We start from the raw sequence: 26,628 nt of genomic DNA, 5'->3' as shown, positions 1-26,628 counted from the left end.
TGCTCAGTGGGAAGTCTGCTGGAGGATTCTCTCTCTCCCTCTCCCTCTCCCCACTCACTCACTCTCTCTCTTTATCTCTCTCTCTCATATAATCAATCAATCAATCAATAAAGGAGTAGTTTTCAATCTTGTCATCATATAAGAATCCCTAGGGGTAGGGGATCTTTTTAAAATTTCCAGTGCCTCACCCCAGAGTGTCCAATCTAATGAGTCTGCAGTTTGGATCCAGGCATCAGTATTTTTAAGAACTCTTAAAAAAAAAAATTTTTTTTTTTTTAATTTGAAAGAGAAAATGAGAAAGAGCATGAGAAGAGGGAGGGTCAGAGGGAGAAGCAGACTCCCTGCCAAGCAGGGAGCCTGCTGCGGGACTTGATTCCAGGATTCCAGGATTATGACCGGAGCCAATGGCAGTCACTTAACCAAATGGGCCACCCAGGCGCCCTTAAGAGCTCTTCAGTAAGTTTTTATAAAGACAATGTCAGTCACTTCTGTTCAAAGTATTCCAGTGCTTTTCCTGCTGCCTTGAAGTCACACTAAGATACAGATCAGTTTTCACAAAAAGAAGTGAAACGCTACCCTAGTAGTGTCTCCCTATTCACTATTCCCTTTCTAGAGATTCTGTAGGTTCAGAATCACATTTCTTAGAGTTAGGCAACCCTTTATTGTTACACCTATGTGCCAGTTTGTGGGTAAAAAGCCACATGTACGTGATCTCAGACCCAGTAGGGGAATATTATTATCCCCAGTGTACACATAAGAAAAACAGAGGAAGCACAAATCAAGTTATACATTCCTCCATCTTGGTTCCCCCAATTCACTGCCTTTCCTATGGATGTGTGCCAGCAGCTCGCCTTCTGGGGCAAGAAGCCCCAGCTTCTCTGACTGAGTTACCCAACCCTGTCCACTGTCTTCCCCAGCCTCCAGCCATTTCCCGCCCCCGTCCCAGACCCGTGAGTTTATCTTACTCCAAGTATTTTTCTCTCCTGAGTCACCTGTGCCTTCACCCATTATCACGACCTAGATGCAGGAGGTCCTTGTTCACATCATTTCAACTGGGATCCCAAAATGTTGCATTTCTTCTCAGAGTTCCTGTCTTTTCCCTCAAAGAAATGCTTTCTTACTTGCCCTGTTCTGCCTTTCCTTAAGGTGGAGACAGTTTTTTGCTTTTCCTTCTTATCTTTTCCTTCTTCAATTGAATAGAATCGAATTGTACAGTAGCTATATTTTGTCAAGTAATTCCTGGAGTTTCCCAGCTTAAACAGAACAAGTAAGAGAAAATTAAGGTGCACTTTAATAGATAACCATGGTTTCTGGAGTTGCCAGGAGTCTCTGAGGGGAAGTTACTTCGTTTATTTCTATCTATATGGTCTGGTACCAGTCGTAGGTCCCAGGTCCCCCAGATAATTAGAAGAAAATGCAAGCATATATCACTCTTCCAAGATGGCCTCTGGGGCTTTGCTGCTTAAAAAGACTTTCTTTCCCACTATTTTCAGACAAAAACTCTGGCCTTATCTTAATCCCTCACTATCCAAGCAAAAGATTTTGTGAATCTTCATTACATTTGCAAAGCTTTGGTTTATTGTACTTCACTAACTTTGCAGTAGTAGTCATAGAAGAGGCTGAAATTTGAGAAAATGTTTAAGGAAACTGAAGATTTCAGGCAATTTTGAGTCAACTTTATTCATAAATTGTAACAAACTTTGAAAATAACATCCATTTTTATCTTCTCTTTTTTTTCAGATGCTCTTTTATTAAAATACTCTAAAAAATCAGAACTATGGACAGCCCAAGAAACTATTGTATATTTGGGAGACTACCTGAATGTGAAGAAGAAAGGCAGACAAAGAAATGCTTTTTGGGTTCATCATCTTCATCAGGAAGAAACTCTGGGGAGGTATTTCTTTAAAACATCTATACTTCTAATGTAAAATGGGCTAATTATGACTTTCTGTTACATAATCACTTACGAGATTTTGAAAGAGTCAGAAAAGTTGGCCACAATGTATACTTTCAGATCCCTACTCCTTTCTCCTCATTAACTGATAATAGTTACCACACACTGAACAACATGATGTCAGCCATTTTATATAGATGTACATGATGTCAAACCTCTCAGGGAGACATTGTTATCCCCACTGTACAGGTAAGGAAAATGGAGTTTCTGACTGTATGGCAGGACAGAGAGCCTCAAACACTCCCACTAAAAATGCTGGCAAGAAGTCTAGTTCAACTCCGAAAACTACACTTACATGTAAATAAACGAGTCTTCAAAAAAGGTAGGAAACTCCTTTGTGGCTAGGGATGAAGCATTTTTGGAGGTATAAGTGCATACTGAGTCCTTAAGACACCTCCTATAGACATTCTGAGTGGGGTAGGATGAGGTGGCAGCTAGTGACCAAAGTTACACGTGTAAGGGAGTGTTTAGAGATCATCCATATAAAACAGGGATGCAGGAATGGCTACATCTTTAAGGAGAAACTTATATTAAAAAAAAAAAAAAAAAAAACAACAACCAGGGGCACCTGGGTGGCTCAGTGGTTTAAAACCTCTGCCTTTGGCTCAGGTCATGGTCCCAGGGTCCTGGGATTGAGCCCCAAATCGGGCTTTCTGCTCAGCAGGGAGCCTGCTTCCCCTCTCTCTCTGCCTGCCTCTTTGTGATCTTTGTCTGTCAAATAAATAAATAAAATCTTTTTAAAATTTTTTAAACATACATAAAATAAAAAACAAAACAAACAAACAAACAAAAAAACCCCCAGGCTCCTGGGTGGCTCAGCCTGTTAAGTGTTCAACTCTTGATTTCGGCTGAGGTCATGATTGATCTCAGGATCGTGAGATAGAGCCCCATGTCTGTTTTCTTGTTCATCACACAGTCTGCTGGAGATTTTCCCTCTCCATCTGCCCCTCCTCTGGTTCTCTCTCCCTCTCAAATAAATAAATAAATCTTCATTTTTTAAAAAATCCCAGTGAGGTAAACACCTGGAAAGTTTTTTGTTTGGCCTTAGTTCTGCATGACAACTTCAAGCAAAAACTCACCTGAGAAATAGTCACCAAAAGTGGTCCCCATTAGGTTTGAGGCCTAATTTTACATCATCTGTGGATTTAAGAAGACCTATAAGCCAAGAGTTTTAAGGTGGACCCTGTTCTTTATCCAAATCCAAATAATGTGAGAAATAAATAGGAAGAGAAGAAATGAGAGACAGTGAGAAATTGGGTGATTCTTAAACAATGGAAGTATATTTCTTGAAAGGTTGTTGATGATAATGATAATAATAATAATAATAGGAATAAGTACATCTATTTACCAAGTATATATGTGTCAAGCCTTATTTTAACTGATTTATATACTAATTTAATTGATCATCACAAAACACTATGAGACAAGATTTATTATCACCATTTTACAGATGAGGGAACTGTAAGAAACTTGCCCCACATCACACATCCAAGCAATGAACCCGTTTGTTATGGGTTGAATGAGTTTTTTAACAGCTCTGTACCTCCAACCTCAAATTCATATGTTGAAGTCATAGTACTTCAGACTGTGATCTTATTGAAAGAGAGTCATTGCAGATATAATTAGATAAGATGACGTCATTTTGGAATAGGGTGGGCCACTCATCCACTCTGACTGGTATTCTTATAAAAAGGAAATTTGGAGCTAGACCTGCACAAGGAGAATGCATGTCAGATTGTAGTTATGTTGCCACAGAGCAGAAACCACCAGAAGCCAGGAGGGAGGACTGGAGAACATCCTTCTCTAGTGGCTTCAGAGGGAACATGGCCCTGCCGACATCTTGTTCTTGGACTTCCAGGCTCCAGAACTGTGAGAGAATCCATTTCTGTTGTTTAAGTCACTCAATTTATGGCTCTTGGTTATAGTATCCCTAAGAAATTAATACAGCAGGATGCGTCATAGAGGATCTGAAATGGGAAATGAAAGAGAGAATAAGAAATGTGAAAGATGAAAAGAGAGGATCCAACAAATATCTGATCCGAAAAAGATAACAGATCAAATAGAAAAGAATTACTATCTAAATAGATACTACCTGATAATTTCCCAGAATTGCCAAAACACATTAATCTTCAAATACAGGAGTCATAGTAAATCCTAAATAAGAAAAAGAGGGAAGAAACTAGGAAGGAAGGCAGACAGACAATCATAAATCTACTTCTAGCTACATAGCAGTGAAACTTTAGAACACCAAGGATAAAGAAATAATCTTAAAAGCTGTCAAAGAAAAAAGAGTTTACTGCTAACAAATCCTTACTGAAGAAAAATGATCCCAACAAAATGGCAAAAGATGCCAGAAAGAATGGACCTCTGTCCCCAGATTGATGATCCTGTACTTAGGGCTGGAGGTCCTCTGATAGAATGTTTGGGAACGGTTCCAGTACCACGGTTTGCTCAAAGTTCTGAACGAATTCAAAGCTACTGCAAGTGGAGCGACCGGTCTGTCCATAGCAGAAACGCTGGATTACCCCTGTTACAGCAGCTGCTCCTCTGCTGGCTGCTTTCTGATGCCTTAAAGGTTCCTCCTCTGCAGCCTCCACTGTCTGGTTGTCTTTTTTTTTTTTTTTTAAGATTTTATTTATTTATTTTCGAGAGAGTGTGTGAGCAGGGAAAAGGGCAGAGGAAGAGGGAGAGAGAATATCTCGAGTTGATTCCGCATTGAGTGCAGAGCCCATCACCAGGCTTGATCTCAGGACCCTGAGATCATGACGTGAGCCAAAATTAAGAGTTGGACACTTAACCAACTGAGCAATCCAGGTGCCCCTCAGATTTCCCTTCTGAACCCCAGGGGTCTGAATGGCCAAAGCTTCAGCCAACTTGGATTTCATAATCCTATTGGACTCAGTAATTTTTTTTGTTGTTAACATATAATGTATATTTGTTTCAGTGGTACAGATCTTTGACTCATCAGTCTTACACAATTCACAGCACTCACCATAGCACATACCTTCCCCAGCGTCCATCACCCAGCCACCCCATCCCTCTCATGCCCCTCCCCTCCAGCAACCCTCAGTTTGTTTCCTAAGATTAAGAGTCTCTTATGGTTTGTCTCCCTTTCTGGTTTCATCTTGTTTCATTTTTCCCTCCCTTCCCCTATGATCCTCTGTCTTGTTTCTCAAATTCCTCATATCAGTGAGATCATATGATAATTGTCTCCCTCTGATTGACTTATTTCCCTTAGTGTAATACCCTCTAGTGCCATCCACGTCGTTACAAATGGTAAGATTTCTTTTTTTTTTTTTTTTTGGTGGTGGACTCAGTAATTTCTGGAAGTATTTTCTCTAGTTGAGGTCTATAACTCTGACAATTCTCTTTGATTTTTGGAGGTCACTCTGGACACATGCAAATTCCTCATAAATTCACACTGACTTATAGCAAGTATAAACTCCAGTAAAGTGTGATAGTTACTGTTTTGCTCCTTTCAACACTTAATCATTTACTGCCCTCATATGTTGTCTCCAGCTATGCATAAGGCCTTGAAATATACAAATCCTTTGTCACACTTTCTTCAAAACGTTCAGGACTAGCACAGGACTACACACATAACAGGTGATGATGGAAACAAGTATTTGTACAGAGGAAGTAATCACAAAAGAAAGGGATAGAGGAAGACTTCAGATTGATTAACTGACCTGTTTAAGGCCATGGTGCAGGTAGTAAAAGATCTGATTGCAGAGCCTGCACTTCCCAGTGTCCATCCTGGCTCCCTAGACTCACCATGGGGGGATGGCCAACTGCTACAGTAACTGGACACTTGCTCTATAATCACCATCGTCCTGGGGCAGTGTATCAGAAAGTGTTCTTCAGGAAAACAAAACCAAGAATATATATATACACATATAGACAGAGAGTTATTGTCAGGATTTGGCTTGCATATTGATAGAGGCCAGGAAACCTCAAGCTCTGCAGTTGGCCAGCTGGAGACCCAGGAGAGCTAATGGTGTAGTTCCAGGTCAAAGGCCAGCAGGCTCAAGACCAGGAAGAGCTGATGTTTCAGTTCAAGTCCAAAGGCAGGAAAAGACCAGTGTCCCAGCTCAAAGGCAGTGTGACAGGCGGAATTCTCTTCACTTGGGAGAAGGTCATTCTTTTCATTCTATTTTTTTGTCCTTCAACTGATTAGATTAGGCCCATCCACATGAGGCAGAGCAATCTGCTTTACTTAGTCTGTTGATTTAAGTGTGAAATTTATCCCAAAACAACCTCACCAAAACAGCCAGAATTTTGGTTGATCAAATATCAGGGCACCCTATGGCCAAGTCAAGATAACACATAACATTAGCCATCACCATCAGCCAACGTGAATTATGTTCTCATGTTCAGGAGGCTCTTACAGAATTATTTGAGTCATGAAATAAGAAAGGATAGTTAATATTGACTGTCCAAGGTAGAGAAAGAGTAATGTCTTTCAAGAGTTTTTGCATCTCTCCTTTCATCTCTGCTCTCTGCCTCTGTGATAAGATCACTTTTGCATTTCTTTTGTATGGTTTCTTCCTCTGGTCATAGATATGTTGGGAAAGAGTATAAGGAGCAGAAGGGGCTGTGGCACCACTTCACTGATGTGGAACGGCAAATGACCGCACAGCACTATGTGACAGAATTTAACAAGAGACTTCATGAACAAAAGATTCCAACACAGATATTCTATATCCCATCCACAATATTACTGGTAAGATTAAAGAGGGCAAGTGTTTCGTTCAACAGGTCTATACGTACATATTTGGTAACGTCTAATAAACTCAGTTACCAGACTCCCTCAACTGCTTCATCTTCTTCATCTACTTAGGGAGATGTGTAAGAACTATGACCTTCTAGACCCTGAATACATAATTTGGATCTTCCAAGTCACCCTGTTAAGTCTGGTATCTGGTTCCACATGGTCAAGTGAGCTTTTTTAGTATCCCTTCTTTGTGTACTGGCTGTACTTTCAAAGAGAGAGGAAGGACCCTAAAGATGATATGGAGTACAGATTATCCCCTCAACAACCTGATGCATGAATTCACTGTTTTACATCTGTTAGTCCCCACCCCTGGCAGCCAAGGAATTACCAAGTCATAGTTTAAACACCTTTAGTAAGGAAAAATAATTATTCCCTTTTCACTTTCAAACAATTCTACTTGTTAGGAAGTTCTTAGATCTAACCCAAAGGTGTCTTTGTCTGATTTCTACCTATGAATTGCAACTCCACTTTCTGGGGTCATTGAGCCCAATCTGTTTTCACTAAGCTATTTCTTTAAATATAGAAAGACAACCATCCATCTCCACTGACTTTTCTCTTATTTGGGTTACCTTTCCAAATATGTTGGATCCTTGGCTCATTCATACCTAAAGAGGTTTTTTTTTTTTTTACATTGGCCAAAGACATTTTTTGACCCACATTTTGTTACTACCAATTACAGCTACCATCCATTTTTCACTTTCTTTATGTCAAGCACTATGCCAGGCATTTAACACATCAACTCTAACCTTTGAAACAACTTGACAAAAGAGATTATACCCACAAATGTTTGAACTGCTATTCCAGCCCAACATTCCAGGCCATGATTTATCTCCATGACAAGCTAGTTCCCTACAGTAGGTCACTTCATGGCCTCATTTTTATGTGAGTATTTTAATAAAAGAATAAAAATTATTTTAGGTTCCATTATATGCCACATAAAATGTTAGGCACTTTACATGCATTTTTCTCATTTAATATTTTTTTAACAATGCTATAAAGGTGATTATTATTACAGTATCTGCTTTACCGATGAACAGACCAAAACCTCTGGAAATAACAGAGTTCCTAAGCGGCAAAGTCTAGGTTCAAAGTGAGGTCTACCCAAGCCCAAAGCCTGTGGCCTTCCTAGTCATTATGGTCTCCCATTTCTACTTTTCAGATTTTGGAAGGCAAGACAATAAAGGGATGTATCAGTGTGGAACCTTACATACTGGGAGAATTTGTGAAGCTATCAAATAACACAAAAGTGGTTAAAACAGAATACAAAGCCACAGAATATGGATTGGCTTATGGCCATTTTTCCTATGAGTATTCTAATCATAAAGATGTTGTAGTCGATTTACAAGGTATGTGAAATTGGGATTTTTATATTTTTAGTGTTATTCATATGTAAACCTGAGGTCTTGTAACTAGCTCTTCCAGTCATTATTTAATTTAATAGACTGTTCAAGGCCTAAATAGACCGCTATTTATAATTCAATTAATTGATTTTACTGCATGTAGCAAATGATGTCTGGAAAAAACATCTAAAGCGTCTACAAGGGTCTAAAGTGTCATAAAATCCGTGAGATCTGGCTCACATTCTGCTGGGCTCAACTCTAGAGCAAATCCATTTTTTAAATTTCATTTAAGTATATTTGAATGATGTAGGTTTTTTAATATTGCATGCTTTAATATGTGGAAAGACTTTCCACTCGCTCTTTTCTTCAGGCCTTTACCTTTATTACAAGTGTGACATTAAGTTTCATATGGGGTCATTGTGAAATAGAAAGTTGTGCACTTGAATCTGACTTTAAAAAAAACTCTGCATTTATATTTTAATTTTATTTCAGTTCATCTAGTATTTTATTTACTGGAATTATTAACCAATACTCTTCATTTAAATGATAAATGAGGTTTCTTATAACTGTTTGTAGTAATGATTCTATGACCATTCTCTAAGATTTTCTCTATCCCCCTTCCATAGCATTTATCATCACTCTCTGTCATATTATGTATTTTACTTATTTATATTGCTTATTAATCTGTCCCACTTCGCCAGAATGTTAGCTCAATGAGTATAGTGATTTTTTACTTATTGCTTAATCCCCAGTACTCAAAACAGTGTCTTGTATAGTGTGTATGCTCAATAAATACTTGCTAAATGAACAGATGACTTAATGGGTTAAGCAATAAAGCAACTTATGAATCATGAAATGTTCCATAATTAAACTAAGTGCAATTTTTTGCTCTCTAATTCCTTGAAAATTGGTGGTCTAGGTATGTCATATTTGACAAATTTAATAGTCCAATGTTCAGTTTCCCTTCTTAAACCAGTAATTGGAATACACAATACCAAATCCCTTAACAGAAACTTATTAAACATAAACTTCAGTATAACCAAGTTTTTAAAGTATCTCTCTAAATAAATACATTTTATTTTTCTGAAATACTTTACTGACCTTTATAAAGGATTTGATTCTCAGACATATGTATTTCTTTTTTAGGTTGGGTGACTGGTAATGGAAAAGGGCTCATCTATCTGACAGATCCCCAGATTCACTCTGTTGATCAGAATGATGTCACAACCAATTTTGGAAAGAAAGGAATTTTTTACTTTTTTAATCACCAGCATGTAAAATGTAATGAAATATGCCATCGTCTTTCTCTGACAAGACCTTCAGTTGAGAAACCAAATAATTCATAGACTCTCAGGCGGTGTGATGGGATAGGCTTAGTGCTGCTTACCTGTGTGGGGCCCTGTCCTCTTTCCAGGCACACACAGTATGGCACAGTCCATCCGCTTGGGCTGAGGCAGGACCATGGGATTAGTTCTAGACAATGATGTGAGACGAATTGTTGAATATCAGTTTCAGGCCCTTATTTAATTGCCAGTGCAAGTGGAGTTACTTTCCTTCCACCACAACCAGCAGAATATGTCAGGAGATAGCTCCTTATCAGCGTTAAGCCCTACAGTGGGGGCAACCTGAAAAAGTCCCCACCAGACCCATCATGGACACAAAACAGATGAGAAATAAACTTTTGTGGCTTAAGCCATTGAGATTTTGGAGTTTTCTGGTCAGTATCTATCAACGATGGTACTATGGGTGTTTTTCCTATCGATATAGGAGTTTTCCATATATATTAAAGAGTTCAGGACAGGGCACCTGGGTGGCTCACTGGGTTAAGCCTCTGCCTTCAGCTCAGGTCATGATCTCTGGGTCCTGGGATTGAGCCCCACATAGGACTCTCTGCCCAGCAGGGAGTCTGCTTCACCCTCTCTCTGCCTACTTGTTATCTCTCTCTGTCAAATAAATAAATAAAATTTTTAAAAAAGAACTCTTTAAAAAAAAAAGAGAGAGAGTTCAGGACATTGTGATATGAGTTCCTGTTGTTTTCTGTTTGTCTTCTGACATTTAACTTCGTATGAATTTTTTTTTTTTCCTTGCAGAATTTACTTTATACAGTTGAATTCATTCATCTTTTATTTTATGGTTTCAAGGTTCTAGGTTCTATGTAGATCCTCCTCCCACGAATTTCTTTATTTTTAGAGTACGTTTCTAGTACGTTTACATTTACAAAAGGTCTGAGGGAAGAATGGTGCGTTGTAAGAGGTGACAGTCCACTCCTTGCGCCACACAGATCTGCTTCTTCACACGCGTGAGGGGAGCAGCTTTTCCACAGTCTTGTTTAAAAGAAATTTAGAAAAAAGATACTGGTGAGGTATTCCCTTACCGAGGTTAGTCTTTGGGGACGTAGCTGATTTTCACTCTTTCCCTCCTCCACTATTCAGTCTAACTTTCCGTCATTCTGAGGTATTACTTCAGCAAGTCTTGGTGGCTGATCTGGTATGATTCAGACCTCCCCGTATGTGCGGTTTCTACATACTTGATAGAACTTTCCCAGTTTGGGTTACAGGGCAAGTCCGTCCACAGCTGCGGCTGTGGAGGTGAGAACCGTAGAGAGCTCCTGCTGTGGGGGTGCGGTTGACCCACACTCCAGCTCTGAGCCCTCCGGATCACAGTGAAGTCAGGTACCGCCCCCCACAGCCCCGCACGCTCTCAGCCAGTGACTCAGAAAGGCCAGGAAATCCAGGCTCCGAATACTTCAGGCAGGTGGCTGTACACCACATCTTCCCAGTGGCCTGAGGAAAACCTTCTTAACACTCTGTTGCCGTTTGACTCTCTCCCTTCCCAGTCCTCCTTTGCCCTCTCCTTTCACTGGGACCGCACCTGCATATCCCTCTTCCCAGCCCTTGGCCTTTAGAGTTATGTCTCCCAACAAATATCTCATGTGTCTAATCCCTTTCAGGCATCTGCTTCCTGAACAACCCAAACCAACAAAAGTTTCTTAAAGAAATGGAAAAAACTTCATCCTGTTAATAAAGAGGAAAACTTGTATCATTCCCAAAGATGCAAAAAAAAGGGCATTTAATAAAATGAAAATCATTTCACGATAGAAAGCTGTCTGCAAACTAAGCGTAAAGGAAAGCTTTCTAAATCTGATAAAGGGATTTTTAAAACTTTAAAAAAAAAAAAAAAAAAACCAAAACAGCAATATCATGGGACGCCTGGGTGGCTCAGTGGGTTAAGCCTCTGCCTTTGGCTTAAGTCATGATCTCAGGGTCCTGGGATCGAGCCCCACATTGGGCTCTCTGCGCGGCAGGGAGCCTGCCTCCCCCCCTTCTCTCTGCCTGCCTCTCTGTCTACTTGTGATCTCTCTTTCCTTGTCAAATAAATAAATAAAATCTTTTTTTTTTTAAACAGCAATATTATAATTAACAGTGAGGCACTTAACTTTTTCCATTTGAGAAAAGGAACAAAACAAATTTGCTTACTATCCAAATCCTATGCATCCTTTGTGAAAAAAATTAAAAATAAATACATTGATGTCTGACCCTGGTTTCTGGCATAAGGCGTCTAAAAGCCTTCTAATTCCCAAAGTGATAAGAGCACTAACTCCTAAATCCCTTGAAATCTTGAGTGATAAGAGTATCTTTTGTTTTAATGAGGCAAACTTGATGAGCTCCTAGATACCTTCTGGTCACCAGCAAGACCACGTCATGATCAGAAGCTTCGAACGTTCAGCCTCACCTCCCATCCTCCTAGAAAGGGAGAAGGCCTAGCAATTGAATTAATGATTAATCATGTCTACATAATGGAGCCCCTGTAAAAATCCCTGAATTACCAATTCTGAGAGCTGCCCGGGTGCTGAACGACATGGAGGTCCTGGGAGGGAGGTGCAGCCACAGAGGGCAGTAAGCTCTGTCGGTGTCGCTCCCCCATACGTGCCCTATGCATCTCTCCCAGCTGAGGTTCTTATATTTCTTTCATCGTATCCTCTTACAATAAACTAGTGAATAACTTAGTGTTTCCCTGACCCCTGCGAATCACTCTAGCATAATATCAGACCCGAGGAGGAGGTCATTAGAACCTCAATGAGCAGCCATTCCATAAGAAGTACAGGAAACACCATAAGAAGTAAGACTGCAGGGGTGCCTGGGTGGCTCAGTGGGTTAAGCCGCTGCCTTCGGCTCAGGTCATGATCTCAGGGTCCTGGGATCGAGTCCCGCGTCGGGCTCTCTGCTCAGCAGGGATCCTGCTTCCCCCTCTTTCTCTGCCTGCCTCTCTGCCTACTTGTGATCTCTGTCTGTCAAATAAATAAATAAAAATTCTTTAAAAAAAAAAAAAAAAAGAAGTAAGACTGCAATTACTGTCGGATGTGAGGGATTCTTGGGAGACTGAGCCCTTAGCCTATGGGACCTGATGCTAATTCCAGGTAGGGTGTCCTAGACATGAACTGAATGATAGGACATCCAGCTGGTGTCAGAGAATTAGTGTGGGGAGAAAATCCACACCACTGGTTTCAGAAGTACTGTGAATGTGGTGCTAGTGTATGTGAGTAAAGGAGAAATACAAAGGAGTTTCCCCCTCTAAAACATTATAGAAGAATTCCAGCTAATGAACATAGAAGGAATGATGGAATTAGGAAATCACCAAACATCCCTTATTGAAATAATGGACCTGGGAAAAAATCATGGATAACTGTGAATACTATTAGGGGAATAGTTGATGAGGAGCTTTATAATGGAAGAGTCAGGCTGATGTTACTTTTACCTCAACCAATTGTATCACCAAAAGTGGGACAATGAATCAACGATAAAATAACACTTTGGACACAATTAGGGATTTTTAGTGTTTATTGAGTGTTAGATAAAATTAGTGAGGTGATATCTTAAAACAATACTAAAGACAAAAAAAAAAAAAGTGAAGGTGGAAGTAAGAAAAACTTGGTTCTTTCTTGATAATGTTGAAGCAGGCCTAAGGATACATCGGGCTTCATTATACAAGTCTTTTTCCTTTTGTATATATTTTTAAGTGTCCACAATTTTTTTTAACTAGAAGGTCATAAAAAGAAGAACTACCATGGATTATCCAAAGAATGGGTGAATAGAGATGATAAAGACTATAATTTGTATCAACTAAGCTAATCAGAGAAGAATGTAAGAAGGAACGGTCAACAATGTAAAATCCCACAGAAAAATCAAGAAGAAATAGAATATGCCCTGGCTGAGGGCCTGAGGATAACGAGGAGAGATGGCTGACAGCAAAAACAAGTAATTGGTTGACAGAGTGGCCTTCTGGATATTGCAGAATAGAGATCAGCAAACTGTGGCCCCTGGGTCAGACCCTGCCACCAGCATTCCAAATTTAATTGGAACACGGCCACACTCACTCAGTTACATATTATCGGTGGCTGACCTTGTGTTACAATGGCAAAGATGAGCAGTTGTGTCAGAGTCTGTGTCCTACAAAGTCAAAGATATGCACTATCTGGGCCTTTATAGGAAATGTTTGTTAACCCTGGTAGTAGAAGATAAAATCAGAAATAAAGGTCAGGATGTTGACTTAACAAAGAAATATGGGTGTCTCTACCAACACACAAAAAAAGGAGGAAACAACAATGGGTGAAGAAATTGGAAATCGGAGGTGATAAAGAAGGAAGTTGATGAAAAGCATAAAGGATGTCTTGGAGCTCCCTTTTCTTTGTGATGTCAACAGTCTAGGCTATCCATTGAATGAGATGAAGCTAGCAACATCAGGCTAGGAGAGGAGGGAAGGTTATGAAACAATGCATGTTCTATATCATAAAGAGGAGAAATATTTCAACTGAGGAGAATTCACAGAGAATTACATTTTAAAAATCTCTTTAAATTGTTATTTATTTATACCAACATTAATATACCCAACATCTGGCTTAAGAGAGTAAACGTAATACTAATGTTGAAGACTCCAATGGACCTTTCCCTAATCTTCACCTCCTCTTCTATGCAAGAGGCAATCACTACCCAAAAAGTGTTGGTTATCATTCCCTTTAATGTGGCTACACATTTATTTATTTATTTGTTATTCATTTATATTTTGTATAAAAGCAACAATAAATACCCAGTGCTAGGGTGTTTTAAAAAAAATATTTTTAAGGTTTGTATAAATACAAAAAAGACCAGAAGCATTAAAAATGAGCCAGATTGGCTTTATAGAAAATGAAAGATATAGTCATTGATATTTAACATTTAATAGAAAGGTCAAACAGCAAACTAGGCATCACTCAAGAAAGAATTACTGAAATGCAAAGTAAATGTGAAGAGATCAGCCAAAATGCAGCAGAAAGATAAAGGGATGGAAAATACAAAAGAAAGAATATGAGATTTGGGGGAAAGAAGGAGAGGTCCACCATCATGTGGTGGGGGTTCTAAAAGAGAAAAAGAGAATGAGATAGAATCCTCTTGGTCAAGTGAAGAAAATGAATCAAGAAGAACATGATCAATTGTGTCAAATACTGCTTATAGATAAGAAGAGTACTGTGAATTAAACTATTTACTAGTAACCTCGGTGTGAGCACATATAGTTGAATATTGGGGGTGAAGGCCCAAATGGAAAGACACAATCTTTTTTTATTGCTGCATAACTAATTACCACAACTTAGCAGCTTAACACAACACACATTTATTATCTCACAGTTTTTGTTGGTCAGAAGTCTGGGCACAGCTTAGCTGGTCCTCTGTTCAATGTCTCCCAAGGCTGCGATCAAGGGGTTGGCCAGACTATAATCTTATCTGGAGGTTTGGCAGGGGAAGAGTGCACTTCCAAGTTTACCAACTTGTTTCAAAACTCATCTCCTTACAGTTGTAGGACTGACATTTCCACTTTTTTGCAAGCTGTTAGCTGGAGGCCCAGCTCAGCTCCTGGAGATCCTTGCGCCTTCCTGCCATGTGATCCCCTCACAGGCCATCTCATCAGCTGAACTCCTTCAAGACCAGCGGAAGGTCATCTCCCTTCTTCCCAGGAAGCAGAGTGAATTTTATGCAACATCACTTAATCAAGAGTCTGTTGGATAGAAGCAACGCACAAGTTCTACCCACCATCAGGGAGAAGGAACTACAGTGGTGTGGTTCATCGGGGGTTACTTTAGGGTGCATCTACACAAACAGAAGAGTTTAAGTGAGAAGAGAGGAAAAGAAATGGAGAAAGAACATATGGAATACTGTGCGAGGTATGCTTCAGTGGAGAACAAAGAAATGGGGTGGTGGGTAGTGGGGGAAGTGGAATTAAGAGAGATACAGGATATTTTTATAGAGATGGGAGAAGTCACAGAATACCAATGGGAGAGTTACAGAAGAAAATGAGGAAATGGGGTGCCTGGGTGGTTCAGTCGTTAAGCGTCTGCCTTCAGCTCAGGTCGTGATCCCAGGGTTCTGGGATTGAGCCCGTATTGGGCTCCTTGCTCAGCGGGAAGCCTGCTTCTCCCTCTAGCACTCCCCCTGCTTGTGTTCCCTCTCTCCTGTGTGTGTGTGTCTCTCCCTGTCAAATAAATAAAATCTTTTTTTAAAATGGGGAAATGAGGGGTGCCTGGGTGGCTCAGTGGGTTAAAGCCTCTGCCTTTGGCTCAGGTCATGATCTCAGGGTCCTGGAATCGAACCCCGCATCGGACTCTAAGCTCAGCAGGGATCCTGCTTCCCTCTCTCTCTCTGCCTGCCTCTCTGCCTACTTGTGTTCTCTGTCTGTCAAATAAATAAATAAAATCTTTAAAAAAAAAAAAAAAAAAACTCTGCGTTTGGCTCAGGTCATGATCCCAGAGTCCTAGGGTCGAGCCCCACAACAGGCTCTCTGCTCAGCAGGGAGCCTGCTTCCTTCTCTCTCTCTGCCTGCCTCTCTGCCTACTGTGATCTCTGTCTGTCAAATAAATAAATAAAATCTTTAAAAAGAAAATTGAGAAAATGATGATACAGGGGAAAGAGAATGGAAAACTGTGGGTGCACTGCCCTTGAGAAGGCAAGAGGGAGTATAATCCAGCACACAAATGGAAGGGATGGTATTAGACCACAGCATGGATCATGTATCCATGGTAACAGATGAGAAGACAGACTACTAGAGTGCAATATTGAGGACGTGAATACATATAATAGGTAGTACTGTCTGGGTAGTCTATACTGCATCCTTCGGTCCAGCTCTCTTGAATACAGTTCCATCTCTGTCGCCATGACCAGAACCTTAATCAAGATCTGTGTGATCTCTGACTTCATTGTTGCTCTACATCCTCCTCGGAGACACTGGTGATCTCTCTTAAATACAAATCTTACCATATCATTAACTCGCTTTAATTCCCACCATAAAGCACATATAAGGGGTAAAAGAATAGAGAAAGGATGTGAACAGAGGATTCATAAAAAGGAAATACTATTTTCACTCATCAAATTGCGAGTATGTTAAGGGGTAATACTCAATTCTGGAAAGGTTGGAAGAAATTCTGTTATCACTAATGATAGGAATGTGCATTACAGTAGTCTTTATGGAAAGGGATTTAACATTATATGGTGTCCATTCTTGGACCCACTAATTCTTCTATGAATCTCTAATGAGGAAATAATCAGAAATGTGAACAAATACAAGTGTGCCCATCATAACTTTTACTCATGATAGTAAAAAAATGAAATAATTTAAAATTTCAAGAGTAGGGGAATAGTATTATATAATTCATCCACAAATGTTATTCATCCATTGAAATTGTATGTGTTCAAAAATAATTGCAGGGGAACCTGGGTGGCTCAGTGGGTTAAGCCTCTGCCTTCGGCTCAGGTCATGATCTCAGGGTCCTGGGATCAAGCCCCACCACGGGCTCTATGCTCAGCAGGGAGCCTGCTTCCCCCTCTCTCTCTGCCTGCTTCTCTGCCTACTTGTGATTCTCTGTCTGTCAAATAAATAAATAAAATCTTTTTTAAAAAAATAATAATTGCATATAAATTTTTTAAGGATTTTATTTACTTATTTGACACACAGAGAAAGAGCACAAGCAGGGGCACGGCATACCAAGGGAGAGAAAGAGGCAGGCTTCGCACTGAGCAGGGAGCCCACGCAGGGCTCAATCCCAGGCTTCCAGGATCATGACTCGAGCCAAGGGCAGATGATCAACCAACTGAGCCACCTAAGCACCTACATATAAATTTTAAAATTTAAAAAAAAGCATTTATAGTATTGATCCCAATATCAGTACATATGTGTATGTAAGTAGAAAAGGTAATATATAATATATGGAAATGGCTATTGTATTTTTCCCTAGCTAGTGAATTTATGGTAGTGGACTTTACTTTTATTTTTTATTTTTTTATCTTTTTTCTTTGTCATCTATATTTTCCAAGTTTTTAGAATAAGCATGTACCACTTATATCAAAAGATGTATTTTAGGGCGCCTGGGTGGCTCAGTGGGTTAAGCCGCTGCCTTCGGCTCAGGTCATGATCTCAGGGTCCTGGGATCGAGTCCCACATCGGTCTCTCTGCTCAGCGGGGAGCTTGCTTCCTCCTCTCTCTCTCTCTGCCTGCCTCTCTGCCTACTTGTGATCTCTCTCTGTCAAATAAATAAATAAAATCTTAAAAAAAAAGATGTATTTTATGAAATTTAAATTTTAAATTTTAAATTTTTTAATACAAAGTACATACTATCAGATGAGTATATAGGGCCCATCTTTCTCCTCAGACCATCATTCCTCTTAGTCTTGGAATGTACTCTCTAGACACACTGAACTGCTAATGGTTTCAGTTTGAGGTCAACCTGCTTCCTCCCACCCCACTACAGGCTATTTTTCCCCTTGATGACTGTTTTCGTGGTTTTTTTATGCCTACAGGATGGTTACCTGCTATGTCCTCTCATTCTTGAAGACTCACTCAACGAACACTTTCTAAAAAAATCCTCTCTTCCCATCCTCTTTTTTTTTTTTTTTTTTTTTTTTTAAAGATTTTATTTATTTATTTGACACAGAGAGAACACAAGTAGGCAGAGAGGCAGGCAGAGAGAGAGAGGAGGAAGCAGGCTCCCTGCTGAGCAGAGAGCCCGATGCGGGACTCGATCCCAGGACCCTGAGATCATGACCTGAGCCGAAGGCAGCGGCTTAACCACTGAGCCACCCAGGCGCCCCCCCATCCTCTTTTTCTCCACAACCTAAAGTATCCCTCTGTTGATGTCCCCCCAAAATTGTGCAACTCTCACTGCATGGTTATCGTGGAAGCTATTATACACTTATATCATTATTATCTACACTACAGTTGGATTATAATTATCTATTATTTTATTTCTTATTTATTTTTATTTTTATTATTATATTATTTCTCATTGCTGCTTGACAAATTAACCCAAAACTTGGAGGCTGTGAATAACAAAGGATTATTATACACAAAAGATTATAAAAGGCTATTAGCTTGAAGTTTCCACAGATCAGAAACTGGGGAGTGGCTTTGCCGGATAATGCGGACTCAGAGTCTTCTTAAGTCTCCATCACAATATCAGCCAGGGCTGCAGTCATCTGAAGGCTTGACTGGGACTGGTACTTCTGCCTCCAAGCACTCTCCTGTGACTGTTAGCAGGAGGTGTCTTCCTTGCTGGCTGCTGGCCAGAGGCCTCAGCTCCTCTCTATGTGGACCTGTCTGTAGCACAATATGGCAGGTGGCTTCAATCAGAGTGAAAAATCCAAGGGGGAGAGAGAGAGAGAGACAGAAGTCACCATGTCTTTTATAACGTAACCTCCGAAGTGACATACCATCACTTCTACATACTAGGGGTTACCCAGATCACTGTCTTACCATGTGGGAGGAGACCAAAAGGGCATGGATATCAGGGCTCACTAGAGGCTGGCTTGGAGGTCATTCTATTTCACCAGCCTAAACGGAGCCCTTTGTACCCCAGCACTTGCTTCTATTACTGTCTGCTTAACAGTTGGTGCTTAGTTCATTTTTGTTTAAATAATTGAATGAATAAATAAATGCTAATTCTATGCATTTTAAATGCTCAGTAACTGCTTATTAGCTAACCATCTCTTGCTATGTAAGGCAAGAGGCTAATAAGGATTATGTCTTAATTACAGAAGAATGTCTGAGCTCTCCAGACTTTAGGAAGCCGTTCTATAACAAGGTAGGATATGGGAAGATAAGTGGGTGGACAGAGGGGTGGAAAGTTGGAGGGAAAGAAAGACAAATAGAATATACTCAGTTCAACTTCTAATTTATAAAGAAAATAATTTTGCTTCCTTATGTTTAAGCTTTTCTCGTTTCTTCCCCCACTCCTATTCTTTAATGCTTTTTTCTCACAGCAACATGGCCAACGTGGCCACTGGGATATTTTCAAGTAACTTCTAGAAAAACCTCATTATTGTGTTTCTAAATTGAATAAATAATTTTTATTTTAATCTTTCGCATGTAGTGTCAAATGACAATGTATAAAAAGCTGAGTTTCAGGCGCTGGGTTCAACTTAAAGAGAGACTTAATTTTTCTCCCTTCAGACATCAGAATTAGCAGGCTTTTGTGGCTGTCTTGTGGCACTGCTATTGTTTTGGAGATGATGTTTGTTCTGTGTAGTTTGGTTATACAGACGTCCTCTGGCCGAACTGTTCAGAAGAAACTAGGTGTAAAGTGTAAGAAGCAAGAGTGAGAGAGAAAAAAAATAAATCTCTTTATTATGGTGCATAAACCTTCAGTGTGAGGGGGCTTTGCAGCTGCGCAAGGAGAAAAATGCATTCAAAACGATAATGCCAGTGTGAATAATCCTTTCTCGAATGCTGCTTGCAGACTGCTCCAGCTTTGTCAGGTGAACTTGAACCGGGCCATCAGCTTTGCCCCCATTCCCATTGCACACTCTGTCTATCACCCCGGGGCATTCACCATCTTGACTGTTGTTTAAAGAGAACAAGCAATCCATCATTGAACCAGGGAGTCACTTTCTCATAGAAAAGTAAAATCAGCATGTGACACGACTCAGCCCTAGTGTTTTGCAGATTAAAATGATACATGGCGACTCACGTGTTACTAGGAAGATTAAGTCGGTTATCTTGTTCCGCTGCTCAGACAAAAGAATCCCCCTCAAGCAGTAAGTGGGAGCTTTACAGAAGCTGGAAAAGTTGGACCCCACTGTACGGTGGTAAAAGAGAACTGAACAAGAAGACAGAAAAAGAATGTTATTTACATCTCCACACCTTCCCCGCAGAAGATGGGACAAAAAAGAGTCCGTCCCGAAAGGGGGAGCTGTTAAATCTTTGCAGAAGACTTTACAGTTTGAGATGCCAATTTTATGACCAGAGACACACACACAATTTACTGTCTGACTGCCTCTTCAATTGATTTAAATATAGTGAAATAAATGAGCAGCCGCTGGCCTGGGGGCAGTTTGCTTCATAAGAGTAAGTTGCAAATCCTGCAGCTACAGTATCAAGCTATTAACACTGTTATTCCATTGTGTGATCTACACAGTAATAAAATTTTAAATGAATCTCCTTCAGAAATGAGCTCACAATGGACAGCTGTAATTTACCAAGCCCAGGCAAGTATTTATCATATCTCAGAAAATAGCATCTTTTTCAATAATTGAATCCATAACTGTGATATTTGTTTTTACAAAGTAATTTTCAAAAGGGGGCAGACAAAAATAAGTATCAAAGTGCTAATTTTAGATTAAATAAGTGCATTAATGAAAATGAATGTACGAAGACTCCATTCCTTCCTCAGGAAATATTTTTTAAAACTTAAAATAATTTTAAACTTTAATACATGTTTTGCCATTTAGAACTTAACACTGTAAATGACACAGGTTAAAGAGAAAGAATCCTGTGTTTCCTTTCAGGTTCTGGTGAATTTTAGGAAATGCCTTCTTAAAATACAGACCATTTTTCTAGTTGAAGGGATTCAGAATCAAAGAATGCCCTATTCTGTTATTTCTAACTAATTTTCAAACATCGCTCATCTATCACCAGCTGGATGTGTGTTCTGTAAGTGTTCTGTAAGAACAAACGAGAGTCCCGGATATGTGTACGGTTTCTCTGCCAAGGACAGAGACCAGATTTAACCTTCTTTTCCTACACAAATCACCAGAAAGGAGAAGGACTGTTTAAACACTTTTGTTAGACATTTGACATGGTCTTTTCCAAATAACAGAAGGACGCACAGCGACTGGCTTTGAGGGGCCGTATTCCCCATGTGCTTTCAATAGGGAACATTCTCTCTGGGCCGAGCACCTGGATCATGTGCAATGTTCCCTTGGGCGGGACAGCAGTCTCGGAGCCACCTGCACTGGAGAGGGTGGTGGATGAGGGACAGGAGCTTCTGGCCAGCTGTAGCCTTCCCCAGCCTGCAGGGCATATTGGAGCACTAGCTGAGCCAGGTCAGGCTGGACCCGCACCCGGGCATCCATCTGAGTGGCTGTCCTCTTTGCCCCACCATAGACAACTTAGCAAGAGCCTTCAGTGGGTATAAATAAAGGGTAAAAGCAACAGAACTCAGGAGCCTTTGAAACATGCCTGTGCAAAGACTCGAAGGCATCAATTGTCCTGACAAAGCCAGTTTAAAATATCAGAGCCCTAGGACTTTCAGACAAGCACCAGACCACCTACTTCAAAATAGACCTAAGTCATCCCTCCCCCCATCTCCTCTTGCCCCTCCCTCCCAGCAGCACAGCCTCTGCACGGGGCTGAGCTGAGCAAGGACAGGCACTCAACAAAGATGCCTCCTAGGTATCTGGAGACAGTGTGATCTCAGAGAAAGGTGAACTAAACTTAACATCTCTAAAACCTTACATTGCCAAGTACTAGCTTTTTTTTTTTTTTTTTCCTTTTAAACACTCAACACTTGGTAACCAGAAAGGAGGGGAAAAATGCAATCAAAAAGAAGAAGACTGTTGGGGCACCTGGGTAGCTCAGTCGTTAAGCATCTTCCTTCGGCTCAGGTCATGATATCAGGCATCGAAGCCCCACATGGGGCTCCCTGCTCACCAGGAAGCCTGCTTCTCCATCTCCCTCTCCCTCTCCCCTGATTTGTGGTCTCTCTCTGTCAAATATATAAATAAAATTGAAAAAAGAAGAAGAAGAGGAAGAAGAAGAAGAAAAAGACTATTGCTTCAGATTCATCTTATAAAGGCCGATAACAAGTTTGTTGTTGTTGTTCAGTGGCTACATGGCAACTGATGACTCAGAGGTAGACAGCTCCCAGATGTCCTGAATGTCAGGAGAATGCCAGACTTTGTCATCAGTAACCTAAAACCAGGATGAATTAAGTGCTTGATCCCTTGGTCTATGTCAACTGTTTTCCTGCCTTGACTGTTTTTGAAAAGGTGCCCCAAATGCCATGCTCTGAACATTTACCGACCAGAGTATAACTCAAGTGTTTTTAAAAGATAAACTGAAAAAGACACTTGAGGAAAGTTAATGTTCTATAAATGTTGAAGTTCAAGTTATGAAGAAAATATCATTTTCAGGAAGCATTTTATAATTGGGCATAGCTGAGTTGTGCAAATGCTAGAGGAGAGAAGGGACCTTACTAAGAGGTTTGCATATTTATTATCTGTTTTCCATTGGAAGGATTAATGATCTATTCCACTCTTGCTGAAAATATCTTCCCTTCTGCCCTGGCAAAATAACCCTACAGTGATTTTCCTCTTCCAAACTCTTAACAAAATCATGTTTCTTATGGAAAGAGGTAAGCCTCGGAGAGGTACCTAAGTCTAAATTCAAACGTGTGATCTGTAGGGAAATACACTCACTTCTTTTTCTTTTCTTTTCTTTTTGAGAAAACTGTTTAAAAATCCGGAGTGTGAATAGCTGCTTCTCAGTTGGAAAGGTCACTCCGAGTGCACTGTCCACAACATTAACTAGAAATGACCCTTGTCATCACTCTCAGCGTGTGGGACAGAAGAAACAAATGAAAAGACACACCCAAAAGATGGTTTCTAGAATAGGCCACTTGGATAATAGATGAGATGCTGTGCTCCTGGGTCGCGTGGGCCTCCTGAGGCATTGTTCCCACTGAGCATTGTAGTGTGCTGGGTGGCTTCGAGATGACAAGGCCACAGGGAACTGCAGACTCTCAACTGGACCGCCATCACAGAGTGATGGAAACGCTGTCTACTTTCAAATCTCCCAGCTGAGAGCACTCCTTTAGCAACACACTTCAAGTTTTGGTTTTGCATTTTCCTGACAATGTATTCCTCTCTATGCACATTTTTTTCAGACAATAATTCAAGAAAAATGTTTTCATCAAATGATGTCCCCACAGTTTTCTCCCCCTGCTAGGTAACTGTAGTCAGGAAAGACTTCACTGAGCAGGCTGTGCTTTGTCCTTGCCATGGGAAACAAAGAGTTAAGTGACAGAGCCAGCTGGTTGCTTGCCAGGGAGGTGAGAGAGGGAAGAGCAGCCTGCCTTCCCTTTTCTTCCCATGCCATCAAGCTTCATCTTCTACATTCCCATCCCCCTCTCCTGCCTCCTCCTGCCTGCCCCTTTCTACCTCCCTAAGACCAAAAACATACAAATTAAAAAGCAAGGACTTGTGACACTGAAGTTATTCACGAGGCTACCTACCGTCTGGTCTTTCCTCTTCTGGGCAATACTTAAACATCAACTCGTGGGGCACCTGGGTGGCTCAGTTGGTTAAGAAGCTGTCTTTGGCTCAGGTCATGATTCCAGGGTCCTTGAATCTAGCCCGGCTTTGGGTTCCCTGCTCAGTAGAGAATCTGCTTCTCTCTCTCCCTCTGCCTGCCGCTTTGCTTATTTCTCTCTCTCTCTGTCAAATAAATAAAATCTTTAAAAAAAAAAAAAATCAACTTGTGCTCAGTCCTTCTGGTTCTACTTGCAGTCACTCTCATGAGGCCTCCTGGAAGAGCAGGGGGCAGGGAAATCACGGGAACATGCCCTAGCTCTGCTATGCACGAGAGAGTGGCCTCAGAGTTCCTGTAGGTGAAATAGGTATAAAAAGACACAGTTAGGGATGCTGTCGGGAGGACTAGAGACCATGCTTGTGAAGGACTTAGCGCCGTGGCCAGCACATTTTGGTGTTCAGTAAAGGATAGAGCTTTAGCATCATTATATCCACGCTCTTTCCCCAGGGCTGTCTGGAAGAATCCTACTCTCACCAACTTTGGCAGCCAAGACCTCTTCCCTGTGTGTAACCCCAGATTCTCCCCCAGACTCGGGACCAGTCCTCGTCTTAGGGACAAGTCATTTCTGATCAGGTTGGGGAGTGGAAAATGCAAATAACAGCACCAATGACAACAGAATTTCAGTCTGTTCGTGTGTTTACTGATGTTCATTCATCATTACCACGTCATTTTGAAATATCATTGAAACCATATCAAGTTGCTGTTTTTGAAGTCAAAATCTCTGATATTGGCAAGTTCGTATGATTTCAAATTAAATCATGCCCAAACAGGTTCCTCCTTTCTCCTCACGCTCACACACACACTCATGCACACATACACACACACACACACACACACACACACACCGAGAGGCTCCATTATACCATCACAAACCTTTGAGGTGGGACCTCTGTTGCACAGGAACTTCTCATTTATGAATCTGCCTCCCCTATCAGATTATGAGCATGTGAAAGCAGAAATGGAGCAGTCCTTTCAAGCGACTAGGCCTAGACCTGCACGTGGTTGTTAATCAAGCCTTGCTGAATGAAAGAAGTAAACCATTAAAAATCACAAGATTGGGGCGCCTGGGTGGCTCAGTGGGTTAAAGCCTCTGCCTTCAGCTCAGGTCATGATCCCAGGGTCCTGGGATGGAGCCCCACATTGGGCTCTCTGCTCAGCAGGGAGCCTGCTTCCTCCTCTCTCTCTCTCTCTGCCTGCCTCTCTGCCTACTTGTGATCTCTGTCAAATAAATAAAATCTTAAAAAAAAAAATCACAAGATTAATGAAGAGTTTAGTTTTATGGGACGCCTGGGTGGCTCAGTTGGTTAAGTCACCGCCTTCAGCTCCTGTCGAGATCCCAGAGTCCCAGGATCGAGTCCCATATCCGGCTTCTCCTGCTTTGCCGGGAGCTTGCTTCTGCCTCTCCCCGTGCTTGCGCTCTCTCTCTCTCCGTCAGATGAATAAATAAAATCTTTAAAAAAAAAAAAAAAAGGGTGTAGTTTTATGATTGGCCCGTTGTGGCATAACTCGTGGCGGAATACAGTATTTAACGTTGCACCATGCACATAGCACGTGTTCCATAAATGTTTGTGAACTGAATGAATGATGGCAGGTGAAAAATCTCTTAATTAGATCCAGAGAGTCCTCTTTATTTGTACAATCCAAATAAGAAAGGCGTTCTCAGACACTGAAAAAGCTCTGCCGACATCTTTGTCTTACAAAAGACTCATCTGAATGATAATGAGCGTGGAAAATGGATTAGCTCTTGGGTGGACGGGGTTTTTTTTGTTTGTTTGTTTATTTGTTATTTGTTTTGGGTTTTTTTTTTTTTTGTCTGCATGCAAAAGTAAAAATGTTTGAGTGCCCCATCATTTAAGGAGATTAGGTCCCCTCTTATTTTTCATGATTTTGATTTTAGTACTTATTTAATTAAGAAAATTAAACTATCTGTGGGTTGCAAATTAAAATTGGCAAAAATTAATGGTTCCTTGTATTTATTAATGTTGATTTTTACTATTATTTTATGTATCTGCTAATTAGACAACTGTGGAGAATTGATTACCATCTGCTCTTGGACCTTAGTGATAAGGCATAATTATCATTACACGTACTCTACCACTGTGTAGCCAAAATGTGTTAGTAATCTAATTTTTTAAGATGATTAATTGGGGAACCTGACTGGCTCAGTCAGTAAAGCATGCAACTCTTGATCTCAGGGTCGTGAGCTAAAGCCCCACACTGGGAATAGGAGATTGCTTAAAAAAAAGATAATCAATAAACATTGCTAATTCACATTACATGTATTATATGATAGGCTTTAGATAAAGCATGAATTATCTTAGAAATACAGAAGGTCTAATTTATTGGTCCTGGCTCAGAAACCATCTGTTTTTAAGTGCACTAAGAAGGGTATTTTTCAAGGTGCATGAATTAAAGAATTTACCTCCTTGTTTAGACAGAGCAGATAAACATCATTAAGATTAAGGGCACATTATAAAACTGTAACAGACACTTAATCTTGCTGTATCAAAATGCTGCCACTGTTTCCTGGCTTTTTCCTGATTAACCTCAGGGTCAATCTTCATCACCCCCATGCAAGGGTTAAAAGAAGACTAATAGCATCAAACTCAAGATTTTAAGATCAGAAAAAGCACATGTGACGTCACTGCAGCTGTGTCTGGTGCAGAGTAAATACTCCATCGATGGTTGTTGTTGCTGTTGTTTTATTATCATTATTATCTACCACCATATTTTCATTTTCTAAACCAAAGCAGAGTCACAGTTATGCACAAAAGCAAAGTTTTGCTTTCCTCTTGAGCAAAAGCTACTCCTACTTGAATGCTCAGTTGCTCTAATCCTTGTTTACTGATAGAATCTGCTTTCTGTGTCTGCTCTCTGTGTCGTTACCTCGCTAGTCATCCAAGTGGTGTTTCTGTATTTTCCATGCTTCAGTCTCTGCTGTAAGTCCCTTCAACATC

The 26,628-nt window shown here is 40.5% G+C and overlaps 1 protein-coding gene across 4 annotated transcripts in view; it reads left to right on the top strand.

The window, feature by feature from the left end:
* Window positions 1-9,768, top strand: part of ALPK1 (alpha kinase 1) — a 120,286-nt gene extending 110,518 nt beyond the window's left edge. For 3 of the 4 annotated variants that reach the window (XM_045085534.1, XM_045085535.1, XM_004748054.3), the window contains 4 exons: window positions 1,741-1,894; window positions 6,515-6,677; window positions 7,888-8,074; window positions 9,215-9,768. In XM_045085534.1, coding sequence (XP_044941469.1) covers window positions 1,741-1,894; window positions 6,515-6,677; window positions 7,888-8,074; window positions 9,215-9,414 — 704 coding nt within the window. In that variant the 3' untranslated portion in view covers window positions 9,415-9,768. Of the gene's footprint in view, window positions 1-1,740; window positions 1,895-6,514; window positions 6,678-7,887; window positions 8,075-9,214 lie in introns of those variants that run through there. The other variant, XM_045085536.1, reaches the window with a different exon arrangement.
* The last annotated feature ends 16,860 nt before the right edge of the window (window positions 9,769-26,628 follow it).

The sequence above is a fragment of the Mustela putorius genome, unplaced genomic scaffold, assembly GCF_011764305.1.
Source record: "Mustela putorius furo isolate JIRA1106 unplaced genomic scaffold, ASM1176430v1.1 tig00000868_pilon_pilon_pilon, whole genome shotgun sequence".
Lineage (NCBI taxonomy): Eukaryota > Metazoa > Chordata > Mammalia > Carnivora > Mustelidae > Mustela > Mustela putorius.
Note: the sequence above shows the minus strand (reverse complement) of the source record. Positions and strands in the feature narration are given on the sequence as shown.